Source organism: Hakea prostrata, chromosome 10 (genome assembly GCF_041222555.1).
Source record: "Hakea prostrata isolate BN-2017 chromosome 10, UWA_Hpros_2, whole genome shotgun sequence".
In the NCBI taxonomy this organism is placed as follows: domain Eukaryota; kingdom Viridiplantae; phylum Streptophyta; class Magnoliopsida; order Proteales; family Proteaceae; genus Hakea; species Hakea prostrata.
Window position 1 is genome coordinate 16620571 of NC_142609.1, and position 19113 is coordinate 16639683.

General features: G+C 38.1%; 1 protein-coding gene across 3 annotated transcripts; it reads right to left on the reverse strand.

Moving 5' to 3' along the window:
* Positions 1 to 527: 527 nt before the first annotated feature.
* Positions 528 to 17756, reverse strand: LOC149002179 (plant-specific TFIIB-related protein PTF2-like). 3 transcript variants are annotated; one of them, XR_016170363.1, is made up of 5 exons: positions 17470 to 17756; positions 17252 to 17313; positions 7611 to 9332; positions 6948 to 7104; positions 528 to 896 (listed from the first exon to the last, which is right to left on the reverse strand). XR_016170363.1 is itself a non-coding variant. In XM_089138231.1 (4 exons), exon 3 carries the CDS (start codon positions 9263 to 9265, stop codon positions 7658 to 7660), a length of 1608 nt encoding a protein of 535 aa, XP_088994357.1. In that variant the 5' UTR covers positions 9266 to 9332; positions 17252 to 17313; positions 17470 to 17756; the 3' UTR covers positions 6739 to 7104; positions 7611 to 7657. The 3 variants fall into 3 exon arrangements, 2 of the variants coding, with proteins under 2 accessions (XP_088994357.1, XP_088994356.1); XM_089138231.1 differs by lacking the exon at positions 528 to 896 and having other exon boundaries at positions 6739 to 7104; XM_089138230.1 differs by lacking the exons at positions 528 to 896; positions 6948 to 7104 and having other exon boundaries at positions 7114 to 9332.
* Between the last annotated feature and the right edge of the window lie 1357 nt (positions 17757 to 19113).

Consider the following 19113-nt stretch of genomic DNA (forward strand, 5'->3'; position numbering starts at 1 on the left):
TATGTTATTTTTGAACTCCCCTTCGAATTTCGGAGTAATCGAACTTCAAAAGAAGAGTTTCCAACCAATTTAGGGTTTTATGTCCGTACAACAGCACGTTGGTCGCTCCAAGAGACCAAGCCTGAGCGACCAACATAGTCAATGACAGCAAATTTTCTCTGTTTTGCTTCCGTTTTGTCTCCGATCATTAGGATTTGTTCATTGTGTTCCATACATGTTTGTTTAGGGTTATTTTGGTGATTTTGGACTTGCCATTTGACCTCTTTTACAAAGTTTATGAAGTCAAATTCAAGGTGAGTACGTTAACTCACAATTGACATACTGCATTCTATATGCCACATCCACCCAGCCACTACCCTACTTGGCATACCCGGGTATGTGATCCACAGTCCCGAAGATCAAGTATCGAGCAACCATGCCTCCCACATACGCGATAACACAATCATGAACAATAATATAATCAAGGTCATAGCATATAAACAATGAAATCACGATAAGAATAAGAAAAAATATAATCGAGGCGCGAAAATAAAAGATACCATTGTATGTAATTCAAAAGAAGAGAGTGAGCGGAAATCACTTCCTCAGTAGCAGCGGAAAGTAGATCAAATCATAGTTAAGTGTTACAGATCCAAGTCTCAAAGGAGAAATAACAAGATAAAAATCTAAACAATTGTTTCCTCGGTCTTATACAAAATATCTTCGTAAGTATAAACATAAGAGAACAAGCACAGCCGCTCCCACACCAAAGTCGAACTAATCCTGGTACGAAGCGTAATCACCCTCGGGATCTTCACAGTGATCTTCATGGTAGCCAATACCCTAAGGGTAGTATGCCTCATCAGGGTTCGTCTCGGTGTAGGTGCCATCAAATCCTTCTGTACTTGTAGAATAATCTAACAAAACATTTGCACAGAAAGGAATGAGTTCGAAATAACTCAACAAGGCAGTTATTCCATAATACATAAGTCACATGATCCAAAGCATAACATGATGCAAGATGGTATGAAATAGATGATGCAAATATGATTCTAACTCTATATATGCTAGTCTCTATGGTAGACATTCTTTAAGTCATAGCACCATACTTCTTTGGGTAGGTCTCAAATCGCTCTTCCCTCAACCATTTAAGATATCTTGGGTTCACCGATGGTAATTGGGTCCTGCATCTCTCAGGACAATCCATGGCTGGGGTTTAAGTCACCGCTCTCTTACATCACCGTTGGTATAAGTATTGACGCATGTCATGGTAAAACCTAGCCCAATGCAAGTCATCTACTCAATCATATCATGTCAGATCCGGATACTTCCCCTATGGCTACAACCAACTCGGTTCGGTATCCTTCACACTAGAGTCACGTATCCTATGCCTACAACCAACTCGGACTACGAACTCATCAACCCTATTGGTCATCCACAAATAGTAGACAGGAAGCTCTCACGTCCTCTCACGGGTTGGTTACCGGTCTTGAGCGCCCATGAGCCCAAGTTTAACTATTTGCAACCCTACCAATAAATGGGCTCTAACGAATATCCACAATGTGATTTCTATCCTCTCACGGATTGGTTACCGGTCTAAAGCGCCCACCAAACCACATTACTATCACGGGTCGTTCAGTCTCAATGCCCTTCCGATTCGGGTATGATACAATAGGGACATCCTAGCTAACGTTGCTGACAAGTCCTATATATGTCATCCAATAATCCAGGAAAGCGTTGATGGGCATCTTCGGAGAACATCCCATACTATTCTTTCCGATGTCCAAGGACAGAAATGTCAATAGGACATTCCCCAATCTCAAATCATACTTATCCAATCACATTCTCAATTTCACCATATCATACATAAAGAATACTTCATCATATTGAAAAGTAAATCATAACATCACATGATCAATCATATATGTAATTGACAAGAATGAATAGTCATGATAAGCAAGAGTATATAAACATGGTGCTACTGTCCTAAAGTATGTACAACAGTCATATGATGTTCAAATACAACAAAGAAGCTAAGCCTACTAAGTTGCCAACACTAATGTAAGATAATTGTCCTTACCTTGAGTCGAGATGAAGATAATCCAATAATCACAAGAGAATGATCCAAAGATAGTATATAGACCCTAGACAAACATAGATGAAAGATTAGAAAAGAAATCAGGAAAATCGAACGTTGAACAGGTCCGACAAAGTTCACAATGCAGCCATCAATTGGTTGAGTGACTGGTCGACTGGGTCAGTCGACCAAGTGAACAGTGCGGGGATGAATAGTGAATTTTGATCCGAAACCTAGCTTCCGGAGCTGGGCTCAATCCAAAATTTGGAGGGATTGATAAGAACAATATAAAAACACTATCTAGCAAGTAATTAGCTTAATCAAATGGTCTAAATAGGAATCCCCAAATTGAAACCCTAAGTTCTATATGCAAGAATCATAGTCTTCAAATGAAATCAAATGCAATTGCAAGGGAAATTAGGGAATTAGCTAGGGGAATTGATATGCAATAGTTTACAATCAAATGCTAGCCTAAAATCAGACCTAGCATACTTAACCAAATCAGTTTAGGACAAGATAACAAGTTGTTAAGAAGATAATCATAGAAATGCATAGCTAAGAGTCAAAATGAGAGCATAGCATAGGTAGAAATGGAAGGAACTTAAGCTTTAGCAAGGAATGAACACATGAAGTGGTGGTTGCTAGGATGCAGCACCAACTTCATGTTACAACAGCAAGTACGAGAAGGGATTAGAGTAGAATAGAGAGTAAGAGAGAGGAATCATACCTTAGAGATGATTTTGAGAATGAGAGGCAATGATTGGCAATGATGAATGCAATATTCCTTCACCACTACCAAGAGTGTCTTGGGAAGCTCTCCCCTTGTTCTCAGGAGTCCAAATGAGTAGAATAGAGTTCAAGTCACGAAGTTCACTTAAGTAGAGAAGAGAATATCCAAAAAGTATCAAATTCTCGGATTTGGGAATCCTTTGGTCAACTGGCTTGGTCGACTGGGCCAGTCGACCAATCAGTAGACCAAGCTAGTACAACAAGCTTGATCCAGGGAATTGAAAGGCTAGAACAACTCAAACTCAAGTGGGTTTTCTCCTACAAGTCAATCAATAAGTCTAGATTAGAGTATTACCTTCTAATCGAGTCTGGAAGCACATTAGGTACTTCAACCAGACTTCCCCTCTTCTAGGTGCAACTTCTCACCGAACACTAACAGTGCATCCAAGTAAGGGGCACCATCATCAATGTCCATGGGCTCGAAATCAAACACCAAGTCTTCAACTAAGAGGGCCCACAAATCTCTCTTTCCTCCACTTCGGCTCTTCAGACCTACAAACATCAAAGGTTCCAGGTCACGGTCAGGGTTAGGCTAGGGCTGGATTTCACACTATATGTTGTTTGATTTGGTTTGCATATGATAACTATTGTTTTAGATTCTTTCCTATATTGTTTTAATTCAATAATTACAGTATGCTATTCATGATGTGATTTACATATTTATTATAATGGGAATGATTGGATTATGAACAGACCTAGCTTTGATATATGTATGGAATCATAATGATTGCCTAAGTTGTGATTGAGAAATGGGGAAGCCCTTTTAGCGTTTCTGTCATTGGACACCAGTGGAGGTGGTATGGGACGCATTCCTATGGTGCCCCTTGGCGCTTTTCTTTATTACTAGTTGTCATACCTAGGGCATGTCTAGCAGTATTTGGTTAGGATCAGAAAACTGTGTTATATCAGACCTTATCAAAGGAAAATTAAAACCGACCCGTGGCAACAATGGGGATTTGTGGGCGCTTAAGACTGATAATCAACCCATGAGAGAACATGAGAGCTTCCCGTTTATTATTTATGAATGACCAATAGGATTAAGAGTCCGTAGTCCGAGTTGGTTGAAGCCATAAGATATGATGACTCTAGGGGGAAGGATACTGGAAAGGATCGCGAGAGGCAAGGAATGGAAGTATCCGACCCTAAGTTGATATAACTAAGTAGATGACTTTGTAGGGAATAGGTATCTTAGTTGATTTCCACATGATATCTTCCTTGTTAACAGTTGTTGGATGAATTAATGTTATTGTGGCTTTTTTCTTTTTGGATGAATTAATGATAATGTGGTTTTTTCTTCATTCTTTTTTTTTTTTTTAAATGAATTATTGTTCATGTGGTTGAATTTTTATTTATTTATTTGTTTTTTTAAATGACATGTTGAACAAATCTTTTGATCTAAAGGATTGTTATTATTGTCATTTCTTATCCTTATAATTATTTGAATAGCAATCATTTTGGTTCAAATGTAATTTAATCTTGAAATAGGGGGTAAAAAAAGCCAAGGTATGAAACTTGAGAAGTTGAGTGATGAAGCAATGGAGATACCATGGCATTGTTCATTGTTGGTACTTGGTACACCACCTTCTCATTTATTCTTTTGGAAGCTTTTTTGTATCTAATTCTATTGATTCTCTCTTGTTTATGATCCGGATTCTAGGTTTTGATTCTGAAAAAATTTAACAGTATCCTTCAGTTTTGGTGTTTGAACTTTAGTTCGGGCTAATGAATTTCATCAGCAGGTGCCAAGTGACCTAGTGCAGCGTAGGGTGTATGATGAAATTCATGTTTATGCATCGACTGCAATCAACCTTTCTTGGATGATGAAGCTCCAAAGGACATGCGGTTGTTGATGAGTCTAGTTGTAAAGGTATTATCTATTTTCACATCTCAGTTACTGCATGACATTTTCATGGGAGACGGAAATTTTTCATGGCTTATTGTTCCTAAACCATTCTGAGGCTCATTGTTCCTAAAGCCTCAAACTTTCCTTATAAGAAAGTATGCTTTCTACGGTTTAGATTAGTTTGGAGCAATTTTTGTAAGTTTCTTTTACTTCTAGACGGGAACCAAGTTAGGAATTTATAGTTTCGAAGTTTCTATTTTCTTGCACAAGTCTATGTAAAGGATGCAATCCCTTTTGCTTAGTGAAATGTGATGTGATAAGAATTGTATATGCATGTGTGATTTGTCTTATTTGGCTCTTATTTCTTTGTCTCTCTCGCAAGATTTTTGTTCGTACTCCCAGCACACTGTTTTATTCTTTTCCTATTCTTGAATTTCTGTCTCTTGCACATTATTTTGTTGTTTCCTACTTTTGAGTACTGGTAGTTGTAATTCTTTTCCTCTTCTGTCAGTAAAATTTAACTTGTTTGTGCATGTAGCTAAATAGTCTTAATGGTTTCATGATGATTTTCTTGACGTATACTTGTAGTAAGACCATGAAGAACAAGACACAAAAACCTTTGCCTCATGGGTTACTAGGGAAATTTATAGTTTCAAGAAATTTACAGAAATTTCTGTCAGTATTGATCAATTGCTTAGCTCAATTCAATCAAATGTTAGTTCACTAAATTATGTTCACGAGTTCAATTGATATGGTAAATTGAAACCTGTACAAAATAGTACATTGTCTACCTTCTTGATTCTTGATTTCATTGGTTTATCCTTAGTTTCTGAGATGTATAAAAATGGGCGGGGGGGGGGGGGGGGGGGGAGAGAGACAAAAGAAAGAAAGAAAAGATCATTGTACTATAGCCTGTAGACTATTCTTGATAGTTCTGATATGTAAATCTTGTTAGAGTTGGTCTTCATATGGACAAGCAGGCTCGAACAGACTATTTATATTAATTGGTTTTATTGTGTTGCAGATTAGGGAATGTGTAGCTGTATGGTGGAGGCCAAACTTTGAACCATAATGAACCTTTACTGCCCTCCCCATATCACTAAACCAAAGGTAAAGCAAAGTCGAAGCTTGAATAATTAATCAATGTTTCTCATATAGTGATATTCTGGAATTGTGCTGACTCTAGAAGGGATGCTACAGAAATGTAAGAAGCTTTTCCTTGTTCACTTGTTCAAGAAGAAATGCTTTGCAGCTCCAAAAAACTTGAACCTGCTAGTAGTCCCACTCTTTGAACCCTATGATGATGTTCAGGTATGGTATGATAATATAATCCTTGCCCATTCCCACTATAAGAAAACCAGTAGAATGATGCGATAATTTGCAATAAGAAAATGACAATGGGACTTTCTTTCAGTTATGCAAAAAGAACTCACAAACCTTTATCTGTGCCGCAGAGGAGAAGCAACAAAATTACTATTTAGATTCATTGTGAGCATATGGTTTCTGAATGATGCACATGTTGAGCCACTTGCAGCTAATGTAACAGCAAGTAGCCTACACTATCACAGGTTTTTTGGCATCCACACCACTGTAGGAGTAGCTTCAACCCAAAATATTCTGTATAAAAGGTTTCATTAATTTGTATTAATTTTTTTTTGGGTGACATTTTTTAGTATGACTTGATTAATATATTTTGTATTTATTTTTCCTCAATATTGTTTTCAGAATATTTTAACTTTTTTTGGATTTTTTGTGCCCATGTAACCGTATTCCAGGAATAAAAAGCCTAATTATTGGCGGTTTTTACCTTAGTGTCACGATATCTTTACCTAATTAGTGGCGGGCTTGAGCTATACAAATGCGATTAGTAGCGGTTTTTGAAATGTCACCATACATTCTTGTTATTAGCAGTGATTTTAACTAATTACATGTTAGATGTGTGGTGTTGAAAATCACCACCATTAAATGGCTTTGCCACATTTGGTGGTGATTTTGTGGCGATTTTTGGCACAATTAGTGGCAGAAAAAAATTGCCAATAATTGGGCTTTTTCTTCTAATAGATCTCTCTTTGAATATTATGTCGGCGATAGTTCCTATGTGTGGTTTTCTACGGATGAAGGTGATGATGATTGAAGATTTCAGATAGGCTTGTGTTTGACCTCAGATCGACAATTGACAACTGTTAAATCTTTATTGTTAGTGGCACACAATAAAAAGATGACCAACTATCATAGGCCGCTTAGTTCAGCATTCCATACCTTTTTAAGCTCAATCCTTTTTTGGTGCCTCCCTGAACCAAGCAAGGGTTCCCAGACTCAAATGACCAGGTTGTTAGCCAATCATACAGCAGCAGTGAAATAACATTCAAACTTCAAAGGCTAGTCCACCATGATCAGTTTTTGCAATAAAAAGGACCTACAGAATGCAGAATAAAGTGAGTACTTCTACTTAGAAACATGTATCAGAGTTACATCAGGTCAAAAATCAGAAGCCTGACTTTGGAATCCAACTAATTCAGTCAGCAAAATCTACTACTCTTCAAGCTGAGAAGAAACAACAAGACCAATCATTGAAGGCTTTCCCTAACCATACAATACATTACCATGCACCATTCTAAGGCTACTTAGCTAATCTATGACATCATGATTCATGACCATCATTCATTTTCCATAAATAGAGCTGAAAAAAGAGGAACACATTTGTTTTACTTTCCCCAGAAGAATATAATTCACATTTACATTGCAAATTATAGAGTTAAGAAAAATTCCAAACACCATACTATACACATCTTTACCCTTTTTTCTTTTTTTGGTGAAAATACCATACATCTATCCCAATACCAGAATGCCATATCAAGCACCCAGAAAAAAAAATAAGAACCATGAAACCCAAAAGGAAGCAGGGGTAAACATGATACAGACCTTGAAGAAAGATACAAAAGTTGAAGTATCACATCCATAACCAAAACCTAGCTGCTGCACCCTGAATTGAAAACGTGCAAATCCAATAAGGTGTTGTAGTGACCCTGTTCTATTTCCTCCTCATTCACCATATGAAGTAGGAGTAATTCAATGATGCAATCCTCCCAATCAGTGAGATCACTTGGCACTCCTTGCTGCTGTTGCTTCTCAGCTTGCAAGTGTTCTGGAAGGCAACAGTCTTTCATTCTTCCTGAAACAACATCACAAGGTTGCATAATTTTATTGATTCGTTGTTTAGCAGCAATAATCTTTTCTCGCCTCCTTTTACATGACAACCTACTTGCAATAAAAGACGGAGGCAAAGCATTAAACCCCACATTCTTCTCCAAAATTTGCTCAACTGAAAGCTTTTTGCACAAATCCGACTCTCCAGTCCACCAATCATCAAGCACAAAATCCTCATTTACCCTTCTCTTTTTTATTCTATGACGCTCTCCACTCTCATCTGTAGGCTTATGACCCTCATACTCATTCTTGAATTTCAAATAAATCTTAGCCAAACATTCTTGTGACAGTTTTAGCATCTCAATCTCATCAGAACACATATTTGGGATTCCATTCCTCTTCCCAACATCAAAATACTGTGAATCCTTTCCTGTATTGCAATCATAAGTAGAATATTCATCTTCACCCTGCAAGCACTGGTTGACAACATCTTTAACTTCAAACCCAGCAAGTCCTATATTCTCATGCCCAATGGCATACTTGGACTTTGATTTCAACTCTATGTATTGAATCACGAAAGGCACATTTTGGATAATGTTCTTAACTGTAATGTTCTTTCCCCAAGGCAAGGCTTGTGCCACTTTAACAAGTGTCTCTAAGAGCTCCTTATGTCGTCGTTTGCTCGTAGGCACCGCCGCATGTAATTCCTGTGCTATATCTTCAATCCTAGCTTGAACTTGATTTATTTCAGCCACAAAGGCCAAAATGGCTGCAATTACAGGATGTGGCCTCCGTCCTGTAGTCAGAAACCAATTTATCGCGCACTGCAATATAAACCTACCTTGCTTAATCATTTTATCCATCCTGTCATTGCATATCCCAGTGAAACTAGAGCAATTTTGAATCCCCTGTTCCAAATGGGCCACAATATCAAATTCAGGCAATTTCAAGTCAAGGAAATCAAGAACACGAGAAACCATGCAACCAAGCTCATAAATATCACATTCAATAACTGACGCGACTTTGGCAATTGAGAGGGACCGCTTGTTCTTTCTCAAGACAATATAAGAACAAGCACCAACCAGGATAGGGAACCAAGTACCACAACCAAATTCTCCTTCAGTGATTCTCTCTATCATTTGTTTCACCTCAGCAGAGGTGGCAGAATGGAGGCCTAGATTTAATGAAATTGCTTCGATCTCTTTCTGTGCTCCATAGAGTTTCCTCTCTTTATAACTCAAATCATAGCCAGAGGCAGAGGAACCAACGCGAACATAGGTGCCCTGGGGGCCACTAATGCCGCCAAAACTGTGTTGGAAGTTATCAAATTCTTGCTCGACGCCGCACGATGTACAGATACAGCAGCCTGTAATGTCATCACGGATGATGGTTCTCTTCTTACATCTCTTGCAGGAATGAGATGTCGACATCTCACAAAGAAAAAGCCCTACTAAGCTGGCATGGGGTTGCTTAAAGAGGCCTTGGCAGCACTGAGTCCTAAATAAATGAAGCAATGTAAGATATGGGATAAAGAGGCAATCAAGAAAGGAGGGTACAAATACCTATGGGCACTAAATGACCCAGGGCTTCAATAATACTTAAGAAAATTCAGCATAACAGGGACACAACAAAATACAATGAGCATTTAAAACATTGTTAATATTGTTCCTGTTTAAAAAATCCAGGAGCAAAAACACGGGCATTACATCAGTATGCAATACATTACCCAACAAATACAATATACAACATCTAAATAACAAATATATAAAAGGAAGCCACCATAATTCATTAGCATGTTTAATTTATTACAAGTTTAGCCTTTGAGGTAAGGCATCATATTAATAACAACTTACTAAATCTGATATTTCCTATTGGGAGAGTTTCCAAGAAAAACCCAAGAAACCTGTACATCAATTAGTTAAATAAGAAAGGGTCGAAATCCCAATTTCTTGATTTCTTTTATTTTTCTATGAGAGGGAAAAGTTTGTGAGTTCTAAAGCTTAAAACCCCAAAGCCCCACTTTTTCAGAAAACAGTCCTCGAGTTCATTTTTATCCGTGCTATAGCAAGGATAGGTAATTGTTGGTTACTGAAATAAAGAGAGGGATTAAAACAGAACCATGAACCTGTCATTGTCAAATAAAAAGAGTCCCCAGCTATGTAGGTTGAACCATTGAATTAGTTAAAATGGGAATAGAAAAAGATGGTATTTGGTGCAGCATTTTTAAGATGGCTTAAAACTTGAATATGATTGTAAAATTCTGGTTAAACATTTTTATAGAAGACAAAATATTTGGAACAAAAATAATCGTTTTAAACATTTACAGGACCAAAAATATGGCAATGTAAACAAATTAAGGGCTAATTATCTAAATGCCTGAATATCTAAAGCGCAAAGCTACTGTTATATAAAAGAAAAATGCATAATGAAAGCCACATCCCATTCCAAATTCCAAGACCCAAGTACCATACATCAATTATAGAACATTTCCAACAACTCTGTTTGAATTAAACATATCAAGCAATAATTGCCTTGCATCAAATCACTTTTCAAGCTAACAAACAACGACTTTGAATTGCTATCAAGTAACAACAAAGAAGGCCATGCAAATGAAAATCAAAGAATAAATTTTGTGCTGTGGCAGATGAATTGAAAATCTGCTGAGATTTTAGGACCATCTCTAAGGCAAAGAGCAGAATTACTCAAGGATCAGCCACTGTATTGATCATCAAAAGATCACAAAAGAGAGGAGCAGAAGAAAGTAGAAAGACTTGTTCAAGGCAGGTAGCTTAGATGAGAGTTAATACCGAAAGCCCTCACTCCCAGTTGTAGAGCACTTTCACAATAGGAGAAGCTACATAATGATTAAAAGAATGCAATATGAAAGATAAACACACTAAATTTTTGTTAAGGAATATTCAATAACTTAAGAATATGAGCCAGCTTTTACATATAGCATACTGAATCCCCAAAAAAAAATTAGGTACTTTGTTCCTCGGTTAGTTTTGCTTGCTTGGAGCCTATTAGGGAGGCTACAACAGCCTAAACATTATGCTACCATTGTAAGGTACCTTCATTTTGGAGACTACATATTCTAATTCAATTGCAGGCAGATCTTATCTCCTTAATGAGTAGTATCTCCGTGTAAGTAAAACATTAGTATGGACCAATACATACAGTACTCAATTACAAAATACAGGAAACTTTAAAAAATCCAAAACCGCCGCGGTGTTTTACAAAATTTATACAAACTAAGGCTGGAATCAACTTAAGTTGGTGATTTTGAAAATTCAAAATCTCCGCTGAGATCTTGACTCGACTGAGATCTCAAGTAGACCACAATCTTTGTTCAAGATCCTCTATAAATGCAAAAACTTAATGAGTAAAGGAAGAAAGTACTGACTTGACTCGACTCTTGTTGGCTCTCTTGATTCCAACTCTTCCTTACCTACCATGGGGAGTATCAGCATTGACACCGGTGATACTGGTAGTCACCATCAGCCTTGGTAGTCCTCCAAGGGTGCATACAATATCACAGCACTAGTTCTGATTATAATGGCTACTCTTCATATGGAGGACATCATATTCCTCAGGACTCTGTCTTGGAGAGTTTAATTATGGGAGTGAAGGTGGGTTGTTAACTGACTTCTTTAGGAACCCATATCCACCTGTCGGCAGCCACCAGACCTCGACATTCAGCCACGTAGCATTGAAGGTTACCCCCGGTTGTTGTTCCTTTAATTCTCAGATTATGTCATACATCTGAGGAATATAGACAAATACAAGAGGTTTTAAAGCAACCCATTGACTTCGGAAGCCTTCATGCACCACACTCCAAATAGAATTTGGGAGCAAGTTGAGTGATACCTTAGTGAAGCTAGTGGAGGTGGTGTTGGTGCTAGTAGAGCAAGAGGCAAACAAGGAGGAGCTGCTTAGTTAGTCATTTATTTCATTTCACTAGCACAGTCATGATGCTTGTACTCTCATAATGTTGTAATGTCCAAATGATTAATGTGGAATTGTGAACAATTGAATATGTTTGACGTATGTTATCAAGTTAAACCTTTATGTTTTCATTATGGATTAATGGTTGTGTATTTCATCTATAAATTTGCAAATTCATTATTTCAGCATTTCAGTTTCAAAGTCATGGTCAAATTGGAACTCATATATGCGCTTGTTTTGTCACAACTCTAAGGCCACCAGTGTGTTTAGAAGAAGGCCTAAAATGGGCTAAATACCAAGTTTCAGCCTAACATGCACCCTAAAACCGACCGAGATGGGCCCTCGAGTTGGCCAGGTTTTTATTAACTTGATCTCAGTTTTCTAGGTGGACGAGATTAGGCTTGAGACCGAGATTTTGAACCATGTTAAAGTGAGAGAAAAAAAGAAAACAAGTAAGATCCACGTTGAGAAGCTATAGGGAACTAACAAAAAGGTTTCTTTTTCTTCGTAGCACTAATCGCAGATTGTTTTCAATTAATGGATTTCAGATGCCGTCATCGGATCCATCCAACATCGATGACAATAATTGTAGAAAATAGGTGCCGGTCTTTGCAGGCCTACCCCCCTTCTCAAACCGACAAATTGGGCCCAAGAACCAAGCCCATTAGCTCACCAAGTGGACTGGCCAAACCCAACAAGGGGTACTTTGGTCTTCTTCCTACCCCTTTTGAACACCAAAAGGTTCCAGTAATTTTTCTAATATTTTATTGAGTCCATATCTGCTCTTGTTTTTTTAATTCGTTTAATATTGAGAGCCCTAGTTAGAGATGTAGACCCAATTGAAATCAATTTTAAAGTAAAATTCCTTTTGGATAATTAGTTATTAATTTTGCAAGTTGCTATTTTCCCAAAGATTCCTTTTTAATGGTTACTTGTTTATTAAGTTGTAAAAGGGATCCTAATCTAAAGAGGATTCCTTAGTTGAATCCATTTAGTTCCCTTAATTGAGTCCAAGTCTTTTCCTCCAAGCATAAGGCTATTTAAAGCCCCACCTCCTTGTAAACAATTCACGTAATGATTAATAAAATTTGAATGACTTGGAGTCACAGGAAGCTAGCCCACAACCTAGGTCGAGAGTTTCAGTCAGTTTTCTGCAACTTCCAGCATTGCCTTCAAGCCTGAGAAGCCTTCTTCAATCACTAGAGTGAACAAGGGTTCACCCCTGGCCAGAACCCTAGAGTGGGCCCAAGGCCACTCCAAAGTGTCGCACCTAGGCCTGGCTGAACCCTCCAAGAGGGGTACTTTGGTCAATTTCAGGAATTAAATTTCAGAATTTTATTTCTTAATTTTATTTCTTAATTTTCAAAGTCTACTAACAAGTCTTATTTGGATTTGTGAGTTGAGTTCTTGAGTCCTTTAAAGTAGGACTCTTATAAGTCTTCTATTTCAAGAAGAGATCCTTTCCTTTATGTTTAAGCTTAGTGTCTTAGGGAATATATTTTCAAGAAGATTCTATCCGTTGTTTAGTTTAAGCTAAAATCTTTTAATTGTGTGGCTGAGATTAAATGAGAGGGAGATCCTAAATTATAAAGGATTTCCAAGTAGATCAAAGTCTTTTAGTTTAGGCTATAAGTAGCCTACTCTTTCCATTGTAATATGAAATCTGGATTAATAAAATTAATGAAGAATTGCAGCCAAGAAGTAGTGGCAGGGTCCTTAACTCCTTTCAAGGGAGACCCTTGCAATTATCAAGAGTTCTCTTATCTTCAATTCAGTCCTGCAATTCCACCAAATTCCAGCAGTCTTACTCCTAATTCTGCTCACAAGTCACAAGTAATAGCACCTTCCCAACCCTTCCCATTCAATAACAGCAACCCCAGCCCCCTCCCTAACCTCCAAAACCTATTGCATAACCCTCCCTCCCTCTCCCCTTGTCTGTGCAACCCAGACAACCCCTCCCCCTTGCTGTCACACCCTTCACAGCCTCCGAAAGCCCCTAAAACCCCTCCCCTACCCCCTCCAACACTTCCCATCCCCTCCCCCACCTCTCCCCTACCCTGCAGCTCCCCCATTCCCTCCCTTCTCTCTATCACACCCCTCCCACCCCCTTTCTGACTTGCGGGCTTGCGGCAGATCTGAAACAAGACAGAAATAAGAAAGGAAAGAAAAAAGAGAAAGATTCAAAATATTGCCCAAGATCCATCCAAGAACCCACCAATTTTAATCCAAACCTTTTCTTCTCAGCTCTATGGTAATTTTGGGAATCTCAAACCAGCAAATAGAGACTTTGTTAAAACCCTAACATTTCCCTATCAACCCATAGGATCCCAAATTTATCTCCTTGTCCTTTCCTACAACTCCAATCTAGATCAGAACAACCCATATCAATCCTAAGAGGTCCCACAACTTTCTTAGAAACCCATAAACATCCCATAATATTTTTGACTTATTTGCAGGAAGAATCCGGACAAATCCATAATTTTAGGGATAACATCTTTGGAACCCTAACCCTAAAATGGGGTTTCCATCACTCACTCTTAAGCCAACAGCTCTCCTAAACCAGTAAGTACAACCCCAACCCCTTCCCTACCCCATTGCAAACCCTACTCCTTTTTTCCCTTGCAGCAGCAAGCCCTCACCCGTCCCTCTCGTTCTTCCCCACTTGCAGCCCTCCCCCACCCTCCTCCCGATATTCCAGCAACCCCACCCCCTTTCTTGATCTTGTGGCAGCCAAGGAAGAAGAAAGAAAGAAAAGAAAGAGACAAGAAAGAAGGAAGATAAAGAAATCCCAAAAAGATTCACCAAGATTGAGTCAGGAAAGCTCCAACCCCTACCAAGACCCTGCCGCAAGCTCCAAGAACCCTTCCCCCCTTGCCACAAGATCCTACAACCCTCCCACCCCCTCTTGGGTTTATTTTGTTGAACCCTTATCCATCCACATCTTTGTTAAGCTAAATTTCTTGAAATTTGTACACCAAAACCATCCCACTTTAGGTTTGTTAAAACCTTAATCTTTTCCTAATTTTCCCATACTCAATCCCTCCCAAACCTATCCCATCTTAGTTGATTAGAAAACCTAATCTCCCCAATTGTTCCATTCCTAATTGGTTATGACCAAAGTTTCTCAAAACAACCCCATTTGATTAAAACCCTAGGATTTCCAATCAACCCACATAATCCTCAACTAGAATTGTTGGTCACTAATTGCTAGTTTACAAGAAAGGATCTTGGAGTGACCCAAATTTAGGGATTTATCTCATGTCTCAGAATCCTAGAATTTAGGTTACATGTCTTCTCCACAAGATCTGAATGTTCCCTGTACAATGTCAACATCAGTCTTTCTCTTCAAGATTATCCAACTTGAAGTTTGAAGGTTGACAAGTACCTAATTATGTAGACAACAGAAATGAAGAAGGCATCTGAGGACATTCTACATTGTCAGAGAAGTATTGGTTTTGGCAGCTTCAACTAAAACCAATAAGGGGTGGGTTAAGGATCATTAGCATATGAGGAAAACCTTGCACTGGCCAATGTTTGATGTAAACTATTTCCAGGGATTCCCCAGGGCCTAGGGTTGATTCCCTAAATCCTAGGACCCCTAATTCGAACCAAGGGCATTTTGGCATTTGGGTGTCTTAGGTCTAGGTCTCATTGAGTCTAGTACGATGTCTATACCCTAGATCTATTTTTGTTTTATTATTTAGTTTAGTATTTTGAAAATTATTGCAGAGTACTAGTCTAGGTAAAATTCCTAGTTATGTCGGGATCCTAACTTGAGTCCACTATGATTCTCCTTTTTATTAGGACTCCATATCTAATCTTAGAATTTGGATTGGAGTGCTCTAAAGTTAGTTATGAATGTCTCTTGAGCAAGTTAAAAGTCTTAGTCAGTTAGTAGTTAAGAGTTAGAATTGGTCACCCAATTAGAGGTCAAATTGGTTTTCCAACTTTGCGTCCTTATGTTTTCTTATCTAAGGCTATAAATAAAGCCTCCTTGCTCTAATCATCAAGTTGAATTGAACAACAAATAAAGAGTTTGCAGACAGTAAGGTTATGGTATGAAAACAGTATTATTTTAAAACGGTATTATTTTAAAACGGTATGGTATGAAAACGGTAATAAATCGTTATGAAAAAACAGCCCGGTTCGGTATACGGTTCGGTTTTGTTACGGTATGAAAATCAGTGTGAGTTTGGCATAAGACTAGGAGTCATCTATTAATTTTCTGTTGATTAACTTTAGTATTTTCTATTTGAAAATGTGAATCAGCGAATGTAGCCTACATAGTTGGGAAGAAAAATTCAACGACAAGCCTTCCAATGAATGATTTGACAAGAGAAATGTTACTGGCGTTGGAGGCAAATAAGAAATCAATGGCAAACTATGGCCTTCAAATAAGAAAAATTCAACGACAACCTTTAGCTTTTGTTGGACTGAATATTTGGTTTCAAGGATTTCAGATTGCAGTTATCTGGACAAGGATCAGTCTTGAATCTCATAACAAATGCAAAATCCCACAAAGGTGAGTTTGAGGTGATTTATTTTTCTGTGTGGTGGAATATCAAAATGATGAAGGAGTGCTTAGTTATTCTGTTTTGAACTTCCTCTTGGTGTTTGCATTGTGAAAAAACCATCTACCCTTTCCATCTTCTTGAAAACAAATGAACAAATGAGTCTTTCTCTGTATCTCTATAAAAATTTAAAACATTCAAGTTCCCCCACTGGAATACACAGTGAACAAAATTAAATAATCAAACAAATCAGGGTCTTATAGTAAGATAAACTGACTAATTTTTCTTTTTTCACCCCTCTCAGCATTGCATTGACTCAAGAAGCATCTCATCTCTGGGTTCTTCTTTGGCCCTAGGAAATACAGGTTGTGTGTGTTGTGGCTGGTTCATGTAAGAGAACATAGAGTTCCCAAAACCTGAGAATACAAAGCTACCAGGGTTCTGTAGCATATTCAATGACTAGTTTAGCAGGAACCAATTATCTGAACGAGAAAAACTTATTATGAATCTGGTAATCAGCTCCAGCATTAAAATAAATCATATATATATATATATATGAAAACCAAACTAGTTTTGACGTCAAGAATAAATCTATTCAATTGCAGCTAGTCCCCTCTTTTTAGTGATGATCTCATAGGTCTCTTAGAGGGCGTTTAACCTTGTCGAAAATATCGCTGTCTGATAAGTTAACAGTGGAGCTCTAACTCTATGTCAAACCAAACTGAAAGAGAGAGAATTTTAGGCAGGAATTTATAAATAGAACTGGGTTCACTACCTTCTCCGTAATCCCATGTGAAAGCACCTTTTTTATTCACTTTTGTCCTTAATCAAATAATTTAGCAGACAAGAATGTCAATTGCAATGATAAATCCAAATTATGCAGAGAATCAGACAACTAATGGTTCTAATTAGTGAACTCAAATTCCTAATTTAGAAGAGGGAGCAATTTACAAATCTTACCTAGGTAAAGATTGGGAGAAATGCTTTGAAGGATTCACAGGTTCTTTGCTTCAGCTCAAAACCTAAAACAATTCAAAGAAAATCAAAATAAGTCCATCTAAAATCAAAGTTCCACACACCTCTTCCAACATTTGCTACCAAATAGAATGATTTGTATATCTCAATTTGTATATTTCAGGAATCCATATCGAATATGAAGTTGTGGTGTTAGAAAGTACCTTGTGAGTTGAACCGATTAATCGAAGAAGAAAAGTTAACCGGGAGTTGAACACCTGACACCTGACGGGCCTTCCACCGGCGATCGACGAACAGAGCAGTTGCAGACTTGCTCAGACGGAAGAACGAAGAATGAGAGCCTCAAGAGGCGATGCAGTTGCAGGCTTGCTTGCAGCTTACCTTACCTGCCTTCCCCAGCCAGATGGAACTTGGAAGAAGGAAGAACGAGAGGCATCACTGCATCAGGATTCATGCGAGACTCGCTGTTCTCTGTTTAGGTTTAAAGTTTAAGTTTTTTTTTTTTTTTTTTTTTTTTAGAGTTACCCAGTTTAGCTGTTTAGGGTTTAAAGTTATTTGAACATTAAGTTATAGTTAATCGGTATACGGTACAAAATGCCGTAAAAGGGAAAAAAAATTAAAAAAAGGGTATACGGTATACTGTATATACCGGCAGTATGATACCGTATACTGAAACTGTATCATAGCGAATTACCAAATTCGGTTTCGGTACAAACCGTACCGAATTTGGAAACGGTACAGTACGATGCGGTTTAAACGGTTCAGTACGGTGCGGTTTATACGGTTTCGATACCAAATCGACACCCTTACTCATAGGGAACTTTGTCGTACGTAAGGGTCGAATCCATCTCCACTAAAAAGTATGGGTCACTCTACCAACCCTGCATTGACAAATTATAAACAACATATTGTTTTTCGGAAAGATATTATTGTATAGTCTTAGTCCCACATCTAGTAGAAGTGGGAGTTGTTATCCCACATCAAAAAGAAGTGAGAGTTCGTTAAGAGTTTTAGTCCCAGTTTGAGTAGATGTGGGAGAAAGTAAGATGGGGAGATGTATAAAAGATGCCTCCCCTCCACATGTAATTCATCCTAAAATCTTCCTTCTTGTATATGTCTTTATCTATAGTAGAGTTTTCTCTCTTGCGTGTGGTTTTTTCCCTTTAAGAGTTTTTCACGTAAATTCTTGTGTTCTTCTTTTCTCTTATTTACTGATTGTTCTATATAACCCAACAGTGGTATGATCAAGGTTCGATATGTCGACCCATGTCGCAGTGTCGGACCTTGGCAACACAGCGACAAGGGCGACATATCGCCGAAAGTCGACCGACTTTTGGTTGGGGTTCGATGAAAATCGAACCCCTGTTTCGATGGGTATTTTAGGTCATTTTGACCTGAAATTTGATGTGTAGCATAATTTGAGGCCAATACACACATTGGGAGTGTTATTTTGACCTAAAACATTACCTAAACTAAAGTTCTTAATCGACCCATGTCCTACTGTATTCGGACGAAAGCCCCGAAACTAAAAACCTAAAAACTCATAAAAACCAAATCATATAAAGTCTACAATTCATTGTACAAATACTGAAATACATAGAGTCATCCAACCATATAAAATCTGGAACTCTCAGTACCAAGTACTATGCCTAGGTGGATCGAACTCCTGTGACTCAGACTGTCTCCAATGATGCCCCCCCCAACAAATTCACATACTCATCTCATCTCATACGATATTGAAAATTGTCTAAGTAATCATTAACTGCAGTTCTATAGCGGTCATCTTCTGCCGCCATGAGAACTCCAATTTGAGGGAAGTGAGAATAGGGCCAAGGAACGTTCCGCAT

Bases quoted from the DNA above. Each gene is read 5' to 3' on its own strand.
- LOC149002179 (XM_089138231.1), bottom strand. From the start codon at position 9,265: ATGTCGACATCTCATTCCTGCAAGAGATGTAAGAAGAGAACCATCATC.